Source organism: Dipteris shenzhenensis, chromosome 1 (genome assembly GCF_047967505.1).
Source record: "Dipteris shenzhenensis isolate YYH24624 ecotype China chromosome 1, Dip_SZ_1.0, whole genome shotgun sequence".
In the NCBI taxonomy this organism is placed as follows: domain Eukaryota; kingdom Viridiplantae; phylum Streptophyta; class Polypodiopsida; order Gleicheniales; family Dipteridaceae; genus Dipteris; species Dipteris shenzhenensis.
In genome coordinates, this window is record NC_141596.1 from 54,502,903 (window position 1) to 54,516,138 (window position 13,236).

Here is a 13,236-nt window from a genome sequence, read left to right on the forward strand (position 1 = left end):
AAGCCCCCCCCTAAATACTGCTAGAGTTAGGGGATATAGCAAGGGAGAAACTGCCTTGGGATGGGCAGGGAGAGTGCAAGCAAGTTCCCCAATGTTGGATCGTTGGACCTCACCGAACAACATTGGAAATTCTAGTGGTGGTCTTGTCTCTTTGGTAGGTGATTTAGTGGTGGTCTTGTCTCTTCATGATTTTGGGGAAGGTAACATTAATTGGTCTAACTTTAAGGCTTTATTAGTTAGCACTCATTATACTAATAATAACATAAGAATTCTTAATAAACTAAGACGTCTTAGAAACAAGCATCTCAAGACTTCTGTTTCTATTAGTCCTATTCATGCCACGCAAGTAATTTATGTTGTCTATAACATACATAGTAGTAATATGCTTTATGTAGGACAAACCTATAGGACAGCTTTTATTCGTTTTCAAGAACATGTTAGGGAAGCTAGAAAAGTTCATAGGAAGAATTCCTTAATTGAGAATTCAAAACCCTTATATGCAGCGATGGCAAAGTCTGGTTTCGAATCTTTTCATTGCTTTCCCATTGAGCATATAGAGGACCATGGACTTTTACAAGGCTGCTCCTCCTCGTGAATTGTTTTGGATGAGAACTTTACACACTTTCTTCCCAAGAGGTTTTAATTTGGAAGGAAAATCAACTCTTCGTAAAAATAAAAGAACCTCTAAAAAGAACCCTTTGATGTGGAGAACTCATATCAAGCCCTTTAACATTCCTCATTACCAACATAGTCATACACCTAACATCGTATGGAAACCTAAAGTTATGTTACGAGGTTGTCCTAGCTCTCCTGCAATCTCACATGTAGTTCGTGAGTTGCCTCCCTCACTTCCTCTTCCTTCACTTCCTCCTCCTTTAGTTTCTTTAACTTCCTCAGTTCTAAGAGTTTTTGCTTTTCGAGACTATAAATCTGCCTAGATAGATTAATGTCACTGGGCCTTTTTTCAATAAAAGTTTTTGAAAATATAATGTCAAAGTTCCTTTTAAACTTCAATACACCTTGGAAAACTTCTCTTTTGAGGATTTGAATCTAAATAAGCTCCATTATATACAAATTAAAACTTCGTTGGATCGCTTCTTAAAAGTAAAAGCTTCCTTTTAAAGCAAAGAAGTCTATCTAAATAAGGAACTCTTGATTTGTATTTTTACTTCTCCCTCACTTGACAAGATAGGCTTAAACTCCATTTTGAAGTGTCCTGAAGTAATGGATTTTCTCCCTCATTTTGTGAGAAGAATTTGGAAGCATCCAGTAGTAGCTTGGAAGTATGTAAAAACTTTAGGACAAGAGGCTTTTAAATATGGAGAGATAGGTAAAAGGCTTTCAGAGCATTCAAAATCTTCTATCCTTAAAGAACCTTGTTGTTGTAAAAGTAAGAGATTCCAAAGCTTTATTGATGCTGATTTAGGACATGTAGTCACAGTTGATACCTCAATTTTGCTTTCTAGTAACCTAAGAGACCTTTTCATGAAAGGCACGAAATTTCGATTGTACTCTTTTAAACAGTCTTGCCTTTTAAAAGCTATTGATAAGGGAATCTCAAAGTTTGTTTTGCAATTAGAAGAATGTTTAGGAGTTAAAAATATCTTATCAGAATGGAAAGGGAAGATTTTGAAGAAAGTTGCTTTGAAACTAGAAGAAGTCCCTTCGGTTAATTGCTCAAAGAAAAGTAACCATCTTTCTAAAGAAGATGAAACTCTTCTTCGAAAATTCCATAGGAATTTTGTCATTTCTTATGTGGACAAATGTTCCAATAACTTTGTTTTTATTTACAAAAAGTTTTACTTAGAATGTCTTTTGAGAGAAGTGAACTCGTCTGCCTAGAACACACCCAGACTCTTTGAAAGAGGGGAGAGACTACACAGCCCAAAACAAACTGAATTTAGAACTGCACTTTTCCCAAAAAAATCTCAGAAAGCAGTCAACCTCAAACACTACGAACCCACAACCCACTGCTCAATGGCCAGCACGACTCCGAAGGCCACAAGCTATTCCAAAAGAAGAACTGGTCGATACCATCATTTGAAAAACTGCAGGTATATTCACCGTACAAGCAGCCGTACAATCATACGTACAACAGCAGGTCCGTACAACCATTCAGTAATCCGTACAGTCTGCATTAAATGACGGCCATCTTCCGTACAGCTCGTAGAAGCCACCTTTGATGACCCGTACGTGCCTGTTCAGCCTGCGATCAAGGCACCGTACTACCAGTCCATACTGATCGACGAAAACACCTCCGTACAATCTCGTATTGCAGCCCGTACAAAAATCCACACTTCAGCCCGTACCACCCGTACGGTTCTTTCCAGCCCTCAACCCACGCACGTCACCCGATGCAAGGCTGCCCCTCGTTCTCAAAGCTCCCTTCTCACCACGTAGTAGCCCATCTTTTCATAGGCGCTCAGCCCTTCGTTTATGCGCACAGCTTTTCGAACAGCCCATCCTCCCTCACCGACTCCTCCTTTTCCCCTTTATCTGCAAACTCCCCGACTCCACGTACCATGCTCACTCATCAACCAGAAGCTTCCCTCTTCTATTACGTAGCCACATGTATGAGCACGATGCCTTCTCAATCTGTCCAGCCACCTCAGCCTAATCTGCCACCTCACTAGTGACATTTTACCACTCTCAAGACATTTCCCCCAAATCACATTAAATGCACATTTTGGACCTTTAATCACACAATTCCCACACACATTAGCATGCACATTAAAGCTTGCATGCTTCCCCATATACACATATGAAAAGCCCCTTGACGTGGGCACCAAAACATATCGAATTCCCGTAACATACAAGTGCACATTGACTCAGGAAAATATTAAAAAAAAACCCTTCCTGACTTGACTTTACATGACCCCAAAAACATTTCACTTGACCACACACTGGATACCCTTGCTCTGGAAGTCTGATACAACCACATTGCATTTCATCATCTCCTTGATAAGTCCGTGCAAAAAGCTTTTAGTCTTTCAAGTTCAAAATAAAAAGGTCTTTTACATGTGCAGCCAGTTACATTGGCTTATTCACACACAACCCGCAAATTAACACTATCATGTGTTCAGTGTCTACCCTTATGCACAATCTATGTGTAGAGAAATATATACAGATTTTATCCTATCATCGTGTAGGGTACCACATGAAACTTCGAATTTGAGGCTGGCTTGGAGGAAATCACGTCCACACCTTCTCTCTACAGAGATTCATACCTCAGGAGTTGGCTCTGATACCAACATACACGATCCCAGAGCTCTCGAGGATCCTGACTTGCAAGCAAACACAAGAACAACAAGAAACGTGAGGATCTGAGCAGGCTTCTCACTATCCAACCACGACATCTATGAGAAGTGATCTCGAATCAAGAGATGTCCCCTCTGAGCCACGGGTTGAGCTATTGGCACGAACACCCAACCAGATCCCAACCAGCCTGGTGTCCCATACCACCAGGTGGTTCCTGAAGGCCTTGGATTTGCTGTTGGGCCTTGGAGGATGCAGGCGTGTGTTCGCAACGCGATCTAGGATCAGCCCTTGTACAAGGGATGCTCCCGTCAGCTCATTGAAGACTGAACCTTTGGGCCCTCTTTATAGGCTCGGGCCCAATGCGCCAAAAGTAGCGGAGACCTCTATCTGGTTCGTAACCTTGCCACTCAACTTGAGAATCAAGCCTGCCTAGCTCCCTAAACTACCTGAGCTAGTCTTGTGTACCCCAGTACACATCAGTAGATACCAAACCGTGCACATGACAAAGGTGGTGTCGGTGGAGCTCAGCTAGTGGAGGAAGACACCTCTTCCATAGATGGTAAGCTCCTAGATGTGGTCACCCTCTAGTGCTAGGCTCGCCTGAATCCAATCGCGCACTTGACTCCTCGTGGGTGTTAGTCCAACTATCTTGCCCATCATTGCTCTTCCTGGAGTGACTTGATTGCTTTCTTCACCTGCTGCTTATCTTCTAGGAAAAGTAGAATCTTAACGTCTTGGGGAGCGGAGGGTGCTGCCATGTGGCCCCCTCTTGCCAGACCAAGGGGCGCCACTAAGATTGGCTCCTTTGAAAGAACAAACACAAACATTGCGTTGCCAAAAGGAAAGGGTGGGTTGGAAGGGGAGGGAGAGGAAAAGCGAGGGAAAACCAAGATGCTCGCAAAAAGCTGTCTGGAAGGGCCAGCACGGCAAGAAAGAGCTCACAGCCAAGGAAGGAGGCTCGGGCCTCCAACAAACTCTGCCAAGCGAGCTGAAAAAGGCCTGCCAGGCTGAGGGGAGCTCGAGGCTGAAAGAGCTGCTCTCCAGACATTTAGGGTCTGCAGGCAAACAGTTGTGCTAGGGAGCCAAAAAAAAAAGAAGCTTGTATTTTCCTCAGCACTTTTGACAGATTCAATGTTTTTGACCACAGAGAAATGTGAGGAAGATAGAATTAATGTTGTATCTTCTTCTAATTGTCGAATAATTTCACTTCGTAGTATGCGCTGGTCTACAGGCTTTACTCATCATATTAGGGCTCTCAATATCTTTAAATGTTTTGATATTCTCTCAAAAGAATTGGGATTGTTGTAAATTGAGCATAGGCTTTATCTAGAAGAAAATGCAAGACGAAATACTCTACTCTTCACACGCACTTTCTTCACACGCACTGTAGCCTGAATGAAGAGAATGCTAATCTTTTTGGATTAGCCTTCTTTTTTAGTGCTAGCTTTTGTTATGGCTGAATTTTCCCTTCATCTGTGGAGTGCTGATTGAAATTCAATATGAAGAAGTTTTGCATAATTGGATGCCAAGTGTATGTAGTGTTGGAAATTCCGAAAGTATATTTGTATCTGAGTCTAGTCTCCTGAAAGAATCATTATTTTGGTCTAGGACTTGTAGTCAAAAGTCCTTGAGTAAATGGTTTTCAGCCTTGTGATTATCTTGAGATTGAAACTGCACTATTTGCTGTGTTTTCAGAGGATGAGGTTCGGCATGGTCATTGGTTCATCTGCATATATGTTTTCACCATATTAGCCGACATGCAAATTTCACTTGTGAAGTTCTGGTCCAAATTGTGGCCTGCTGATATTGCCATAAATTCTTCTATTCTAAGCGGTGCGTTGCCCTATCAGCTATTTTTTCTAATTTTTTTTTCTGACTAGGGGAGAGGGAATATGGACTCCTTTATTACTGTTCTCCTTTAGTGATAGCCTTTCTTGTCTTCCCTTCAACCCCGAAGTGCAGACAGACATTCAGTACGAAGACAATTGTTTAAATGGATGCTCAAGTGTGTGTGTCGCGCTTTGAGGCAGGGAGGATGAGAGCATATTGTTATACGCTAAACCCTGGTGACATTGGTGGGATGTTTAAGTAGCTAGTCCCTTCTATGTGTGTAAGGTAAGGTTTATGGTCGTAAACCTCGCGACTGTTATGAGATTGAAACCACACTTTTTTGGTTGTTTTTAGAGGATGAATTTGGGCATGTTCCGGATGCAGCTAGATACATATAGGCTTTTATTTAGGAGGTCTCTCAACATCAGTGTCTTCACAATTGCCATCTGTAGAGCTCAATCAAATGTAATTGTTATCCAAAAGGGCTCACTTCTAGTGGGATCTGTAATTTCTGACTGTTCCCACGGCTGTTCTTTCTGTTTTGGGCCTTGCTCTTGTTCAGCTCATTCTTCCCTTTATACATTGGGTTATACAACAACCCCCCCCCCCCCCCCCCCCGGAAAAAGAAAAAGAACCTTGCGTCCCCCCGAAAAAAAACCAACTCCTGTCGCTAATAAATTTCTGAGTTCATTGACTAAGCTTTGTCTACTTAGTAGCTTCTTGGAAGTTTTGGGACATGATATAGTGCTTTGTTTCCTTTCTTCTGGGTTGTTACAGGTGGCAACTGAGGTCAAACTAACTGATGAGGAGGTTGACTCATTGACAAAGCGTACCCAAGATGGTGGGACAGAAGTGGTGCAAGCGAAGGCAGGAAAAGGCTCAGCAACACTGTCCATGGCGTAAGTAAAGATGATTCTTCAGGGAAACAAATTTAAACTCCCTTATTGTTATCTGTGAGCTGATGCTGTCAGTTTTGAAAGTTAAAGGTTGCAATTCAAACACACATATGAGAGCAAACTACGGTACAAGGTTGATCATGTCTGTCAGGACATAGATATGCTGACTTAGGTTTATTCCTTGCTAGATTCTCATATCACTCCTGAATTTCCTGGTTGCTCTCATTTTGATGAGAATCCTTCTTTAAGCCATGTGGTCAGGTGTGGATTTTGACTATCTGTGTCATGTTTGCAGTTATGCTGGTGCATTATTTGCAGAATCCTGTTTGAAAGGTTTGAATGGTGAACCAGGTGTAGTGGAGTGTAGCTATGTTCAATCAAGTATTACAGAGTCAGCATTTTTTGCTTCTAAGGTATCGTTTCTTGCTCTCTTGGACAACCTGCATATAGTAGCTTGTCTGTATGAACATGAAAGATTTGGTAATCTAGTGGCTAGTAGAGTTGAAAGCCTTAGTTCTGACCAAGTGAAAGAAAGTGGAAAACGGACCGGAAAAATTAATGCCTTAATGTGAGTGCAGAGGAATACTTTGTCAAGAAGGGCCTCTGTCCCGAGAGTTTTCAACCTCCCTTAAGTGGAAGGATTGTTGGTTTGAGTGACAAGTGAATATAAGGAAAGAGCCTTAGTCTTGGGATGGTTTAGTAATTTTCAGTCTTACATCGCTGTTAGCACGGTGACCTGAGATGCTTCTGGTATATCCAGTATCTTGTTGTTTCAAGTTCGAAGAAATTTGTGCTCACCAAGCATTTTAACCCCATGAGCTAGTGACGAGATGTAGCTGGCTATTTCAGTAACTTGCAGACTCTTAACTCTTTTTAACTTAATGGCTTTTCCAGGCTGCAAGAGGTTGAGTTACCTCTAGTGATTATTGATGCTGGCCACCTGTGAAAGGGCTCTGGTTGGCCTCGTCATTTTTTACATATAAGGGGTGCTTTTGAGTGTATGCTAAGTGAAGACTTCCTTTGTAATGTTAAGTTTGTCTTTTTCTTGGAAAATGGAATCAAATATGTATCTTCAGTATGAACAAACCCCAGCCACATTTAATGCTTTGGGATGCATTTTATCTGTTCTGTATTTAAAGTCTGTAGTCTAGGCTATATCACTGCAGTCTGGGTGTGAAGGAATAAATCCCTTATGTAAAGCAGGTGAGAATCTTAGTTGAATGATCATCAAGATTTGTGCGGCTGGAACTCCTAGTATCACGTAAGAGAGGGTGCAGATGGAAGAAAATGCAGGTTTCAAATTTGGGTTAATGGGTTCCGAGCTCAGCCCACTTTGAGAAAAGATCCAGGTGCGAGCAAGGCCAATACTCTGTGCACCAGTCTCTAAAACTATACGGACAAGAAAGGATTTATGTGGTCAGTACATTACATGTCATGTGACGGTCTGTTTAATTGAGTATGCGAATAAAGCCTGTTGAAATAGCAATAGAGGCTGCACATATGTTGTCATTGACAGTCTATACTTTTAGTGTGAGATGGTGTTCTTATAGCTGAGAAACTGTAAGAGCTTAACAGCACTATATAATATCTGGACATCCATTTGCCTTGAAACTTCTATGGCTTGCTTACTCTTGGCTTGTTTTCTTAGTTAAGTTAATGGGAACACAGATTGGAAACGCAATGTTGTAGGCCATTCTATGGGCTATCCATAAGTGCCACTCATTCCTTGGTATGTGTCTTGCAAGCCTAGTTATAGGAAGTTAGGACACTTGATACAGTTAGTACATTTAGTACAACTAGGACACCCTGTCCGAGGGTTTTGTCATTTTAGGTGTACTTTGTACTCATTTCTCCATTGCAGCAATTCATTACAGCAGCACGTTTTGTCTCCATTGCTTGCACCTTTTGTGCTTCCATTGCTTGCCCAGTCTATAGTGGTATCAGAGCAGGTCAGGAACCTTCCCCTCAGCATTGACAGCCACCCCCGAGCTCTAGTGCTCTCATTCGGAGCTGTTTCGCAGCCTGTACGGCCTGTACAGAGGCTGGTCGCCAAATGTGTGGGCCACAAAACGGTTCTTTGGGGCTGATGCTGCATAGCCGACTGTCAAAAGTGCTTTTCCTTCAGCTGGTTCTGCATTTCGGTGCATTTGAGGCCTCAGCCAAGCTGTTTTCATTGCCGCCCTTCACACGTGTGGACTGCTACAGCTGTACGGAGTACTCAAGGACATCCGACTTCACAATTTGGGATATGTTGCTTCATTTTGGAGCCTCAAATCCACCGACTTTCACACATGGAGCTTGCTGCGTCGTTTTTGAGCACTTACCTCAGCCAACTTAGTGATTTGGAGCCATCTGCTGCACTTTGGATACCTCTCTTGAAGCCCTCTTGCTGTCATTTGCTGTTCCTTTACCTCGGGCTGTGAGTTTGTCCCCTCAGGTTGCTGCTGCTCTCATTTTAAGGCCTTCTCCTGCTGGCCTTCACTTGTGGGAGCCTCCACACAAGCTCTTGACAATTATGGAGCATATATCCTTGCTGTAATTCCATTTTCAGGCTTCTTTTGCCACCCTCAATTGCCATTTGGTGTCCATTTCACCTCTTCTACAAGGGTGACTACTTGTGCTCAAGTTTGGAGCCTTTTTCTTGCTGTCACTTTGGTCTACATCACTTGGTAAGCTCCTACTACATTGACTTCTTTGATTTCCAGCCAAACAGTCATTTCTTTGGTTCCTTGGAATTGTGGAAAGGCCCCATGTTGCCTTTGTTGCCTTTTGGGAGTCTTTTTGCAGTAGGTACACCTTGTGACAGCCACATATTTGCATTGAAAAATCTTTGAAGCTTGTGCAGTAAATTGCCTTTTGGCTTTGGGAGATTGCACTCCTTTCATTTGCATTGTCAGTCGGTGCCTTCGGCTTGCATTTTTGCACTATGGTTGGCAATAAGGATGATTTGTTTGGGATGCTTGGGTTTGAGGACAAACTTGATGGCACAAATTACCCCATGTGGGCTTATATGATGGGGTGTTTCTTGGTTGCCAAGAATCTTTGGAATATTGTTACAGGTACCGAGGCTAGATCCACTAGACCTCTTGCTCCTGGTACAACTCCTCCTTCTGGTACATCTGGCACCGCCTCTGGTTCATCTGGTGATGGGTCTAATGCTACTTTTGGTGCGGCTGTCTTTTCCACTATAGGTACTTTGCCTGCTACTTAGGAGCAGTTTCAGTGGGATGGATGTGATGCCAAAGCACATGCCTTGATTGCTCTTTCACTGAAAAGGGTTATCATCCCTCATATCCTTTCATGCAAGACAACTAAGCAAGCATGGGATCAGCTTAACTCCTTCTATTAGATGTGGAATGAGGCTAGAGTGGCCTATCTCCGCAAACAATTGAAGGACTTAAAGCCTACAATGGAGTGTGTTTGGCTCCGGAAGTTACTTGTAGATATTCTTGCATGTCAGATAGCTCCTACTGTCATCTTTATTGATAGTCAAAGCGATTTGGCTTTTGCATGGAATCTAGTTTTCCATGCTCGCACAAAGCATATTGAGGTTCATTATCACTATGTCAGAGAACGATTATTAGTAGGTGATATTCAGTTGTCTTAGTGAAGACAACTTGGTAGATCTCTTTGCGAAGGCTCTTCCTCGACCTAAGTTTGAAGCTTTCCGGCAAGCTTTGAACTTAGTACCTTTTGTGACTTGATTTGTTATGCTCTGTACAGCCATAGGTTGCTATATCCCATACACGATGAACATGTGCAATCATGGCATTAGTTCTTCAGGTATTCTGAGGCTTGTCCAGGATACTTCAGCCCATACCATGGAGGGGGGTTTGTAGGCCATTCTATGGGCTGTCACTCATTCCTTGGTATGTGCCTTGTAGGCCTAGTTATAGGCAGTTAGGACACATGGTACAGTTAGCACATGTAGCAGTTAGTACAGTTAGTACTACTAGGACACCTTGTCCTAGGGTTTTGTCATTTTAGGTGTACTTTGTACTCATTTCTCCATTGCAGCACTTCGTTACAGCAGCACATTTTGTCTTCATTGCTTGCATCTTTTGTGCTTCCATTGCTTGCCCTAGTCTATAAATGTGCTTATGCATTTTATCTTTGCAGGTATGCCTTGGGAAAAAAGGTATAGAAGAAATACTACCACTAGGTCCGTTGTCAGATTATGAGAAGGTGGCTTTGGATGAATTAATGCCAGAATTGAAGGCATCTATACAAAAGGGCATTCACTTCGCTCATAAAAGCTAGTCTTCTTTCTTTTGATCAAGAAAAAAAAGAATGCTCCGTGAGTAAATGATACGAGCTTCGGCAGCTGAGGCGATTTTTCAACAGAGTTGTAGAGATTTGTTATAACAGATGTATGAAAAGGACTTTTGTTGAGAACAATGAGCTACATTCTTAAGTACTAGCCCGTTTTTTTGACAATTTAGAAAACCGATGTTTATCCACGGTTTTGGGTGGCTGGAGTATACTTGTCTAACATGGCACTCTCAAGTTATGAACTGTTGCTTATGGTGGATGTAAATCTATACATAGTGTCTTCTCCTCAGCCTATATTTTTCTGGGATTCTTTATAATTGCTGATAAGCTGTCCCCCATTTAAATATGGATAAGTTAAGGTGAAATGATGCTATTAGAATATATGTTTAAGGATTGGATGTCCACATCGATTTGTAAATTGTATACAGGTATCTTAAAAGCTAGTGCTTCCAAGAGTTACTTAAAACATGAACCTATTAAGATAGGGTTGTACGAGCACAAATGTTTTGATATTGCCGCTCTCTACCTTCTTTATATCCGCATTCTGGTGTTGTGATTTGCTTATGGTTTGGTTATTCAGGAGGTTGATTTATACAGTATTCGTAATATTAACATAATCTTAGTGTCATATTAATGCTTGCCATGTATACAGATGCGAATGTGCATATTAAGCATTATTCTTGACATTTGTCATTCATGCTGGGTTGTCTTATTGAGAAACCATGTTTTACCTGTATATAAATATGGATGTATATGATGCATTAAAAAAATAAGATTTAGTGAAAAGATGTAATTGAATCTTGTTTTAAAAAGTGTATTGAGATCATGGATATTCGAAAATATGAAAATTTTGTCTTTTGAGAGATTGCATATGGTCCACACCAGTAGCGGACTGTTGATTTAAAGATCATTTTCTACATGAAAATGCAGACCCTCAACAACCTATATGCTAATCTAGGTGCAAGACTTTTCTCTTTTAGGAGAGAAGTTTCAACAAATGATCTTTTTTGTAGAAAACAAGAGCAGGAAATGGCTATCGTCAGTTTTATTAAAAGCTTGGGGCAATTTTTCTTGGGATTTTATGCTCGCTTTGATTTTGTAGACATGAAAGTTTGCTATTTTGCTAGATGTGCTTCTGCTACAGTTGAGCATTCTACTTTGTTTGAGTTTGTTATTTTTTTGACAATCTTTTGTCTTATTCCTTGACGATGGTGTGGTCTAATTTTACTTGGGCAAAAGTTATGCCAGGTTCTACTCAGTTGATCCCCTTTGGTACTGCACTGTAGGTTAGTACTAATATTCAACGTGGATCATTCCATGTTTTGCTCATAGATAATCGTTCCATTGTCTTGATCACAGATCATTGTTTTCCCCGTACGTGGTTTGTTCAAGTTTCTCAGTCTTCAGTGCTCGTTTAGCACAGGCGATCGTTGTGTTATAATCTATAGACTTACAAACTGATCACTGTTATTAGAAATACAAGTATCAGAAATAAGTTTCTTTAAAAAACTGTTGCATTTCTAAAAATACAAGGAGCATGTTTCTTAGGAAAGACGAAATTTCTCTACAATGAAACTTTAAAATGCAATGGGTGTGGATAAGGTATAGCTAAGTTGGATAGAATAAAAATTGCTATGGCAAGCACTATATATAAATTTTCAATCTTGTAATGTATGGAGTGAAATCTAGTAATCAATTAGTTTTCGTATTGGTTGATTGTATCATGAATATAGAGGGGCACTAAATTGCAGAAATGGAACTTCAGGAAGTTAAAATACCAACCTTGCTTGTGCTCTCGGGATGAAGCTTCCCACAAACGTTGTGTTTAGATGGTGGCCATTTTCCCACTCAACTTGTGGAAAGATGTTTGTAGTATGTAAAAAGTGAGGAGAGCAAGCCACCCGCAGTTTTGCAGGCACAAGGGATTTTAGAGCATCATCTGTCGAGGTTTTGGTCTCATTTTTGGGGGATCAATAGGGCCAAGAAAGTCTCATACGTACTTTGGCTAACTATACATAAAGGTATTCTGGCTGGCTCTTGGCTTCAACAGACAGGCATGCCTTCTTGTGCTAGCTAGCAGAGGAATCTAGCAAGTACTGTTGTGGAGTCGCATATTATTGGGCTGGTTTAGATAGGAGTTTTCAGATTATCCTCATATATTACCTCCAAGTCCTTTATTATAATGGTGGGAGTAGCGCTAGAGGTTTTGGTACCTCAGCCCTTATATGATTGAGAGCTAGGTGACCCTGTCTTCTTCATGCAGAGGTGTTATGGACACGACCCTATAGATCCAAGCACCATGAAGCCCCATGATATGTTCATGCTTCCCATCCTTGCTCAGGCCCCACTGCCTTCCTCGCAAGTGAGCTCGGCTTGGAGGTGGTTTCTAGCTTTACTTCACGATAGGTATGGTGTTTGAGACGTGCTTAGGTCATTAGTGGACACGCATCCACTATCCCTAACATGTCGGCTTCATTTGGATTGATCTCATTTGGGAGAGATGCAAAGGCATCTGCAACTCCCAAGAGAGATTGTTATCAATTTTTTTAAAATTTGTAATGGAGAGCGAAAGTAAGAGTAGGCACTTTTGGTGTGGGTGGGGTTGAGAGAGCCATGGATGTGTGAAGTAAGAGTAGGCACTTTTGGTGTGGGTGAGGTTGAGAGAGCCATGGATGTGTGGAGGGCATGGGTGCCACAAAATATTGAAATGATGCAAGAATGGGTGGGCAGAGTGGGGGGAAGAGAAGAGAGGAGGAGAATGGGGAAACCGAGTAGAAAAAGAGAGACAATGAGAGAGAGAGAGAGAGAGAGAGAGAGAGAGAGAGAGAGAGAGAGAGATTAACGTCTATAGGAGGCCTTGCGAGCCTATGAGACAAAGAAACAAACCAAAAGGATACCTCATACAAGCCACTGGGGGCTGAAGCAAAGGCCTCACTAAGGCCCTTGGTGAGTACTAAAGTGCTAATCTAGTAACAAAAGC

The 13,236-nt window shown here is 41.7% G+C and overlaps 1 protein-coding gene across 1 annotated transcript in view; it reads left to right on the forward strand.

Annotated features, from left to right (window-relative positions):
- LOC147906048 (malate dehydrogenase, mitochondrial-like) overlaps positions 1–10,833 on the forward strand; it is a 39,761-nt gene extending 28,928 nt beyond the window's left edge. The window contains exons 5-7 of the mRNA XM_087376215.1: positions 5,866–5,987; positions 6,280–6,397; positions 10,104–10,833. Of these exons, the coding sequence (XP_087232341.1) occupies positions 5,866–5,987; positions 6,280–6,397; positions 10,104–10,244 (381 nt within the window). The 3' untranslated portion in view covers positions 10,245–10,833. The remainder of the gene's footprint in view (positions 1–5,865; positions 5,988–6,279; positions 6,398–10,103) is intronic.
- Positions 10,834–13,236: the final 2,403 nt, after the last annotated feature.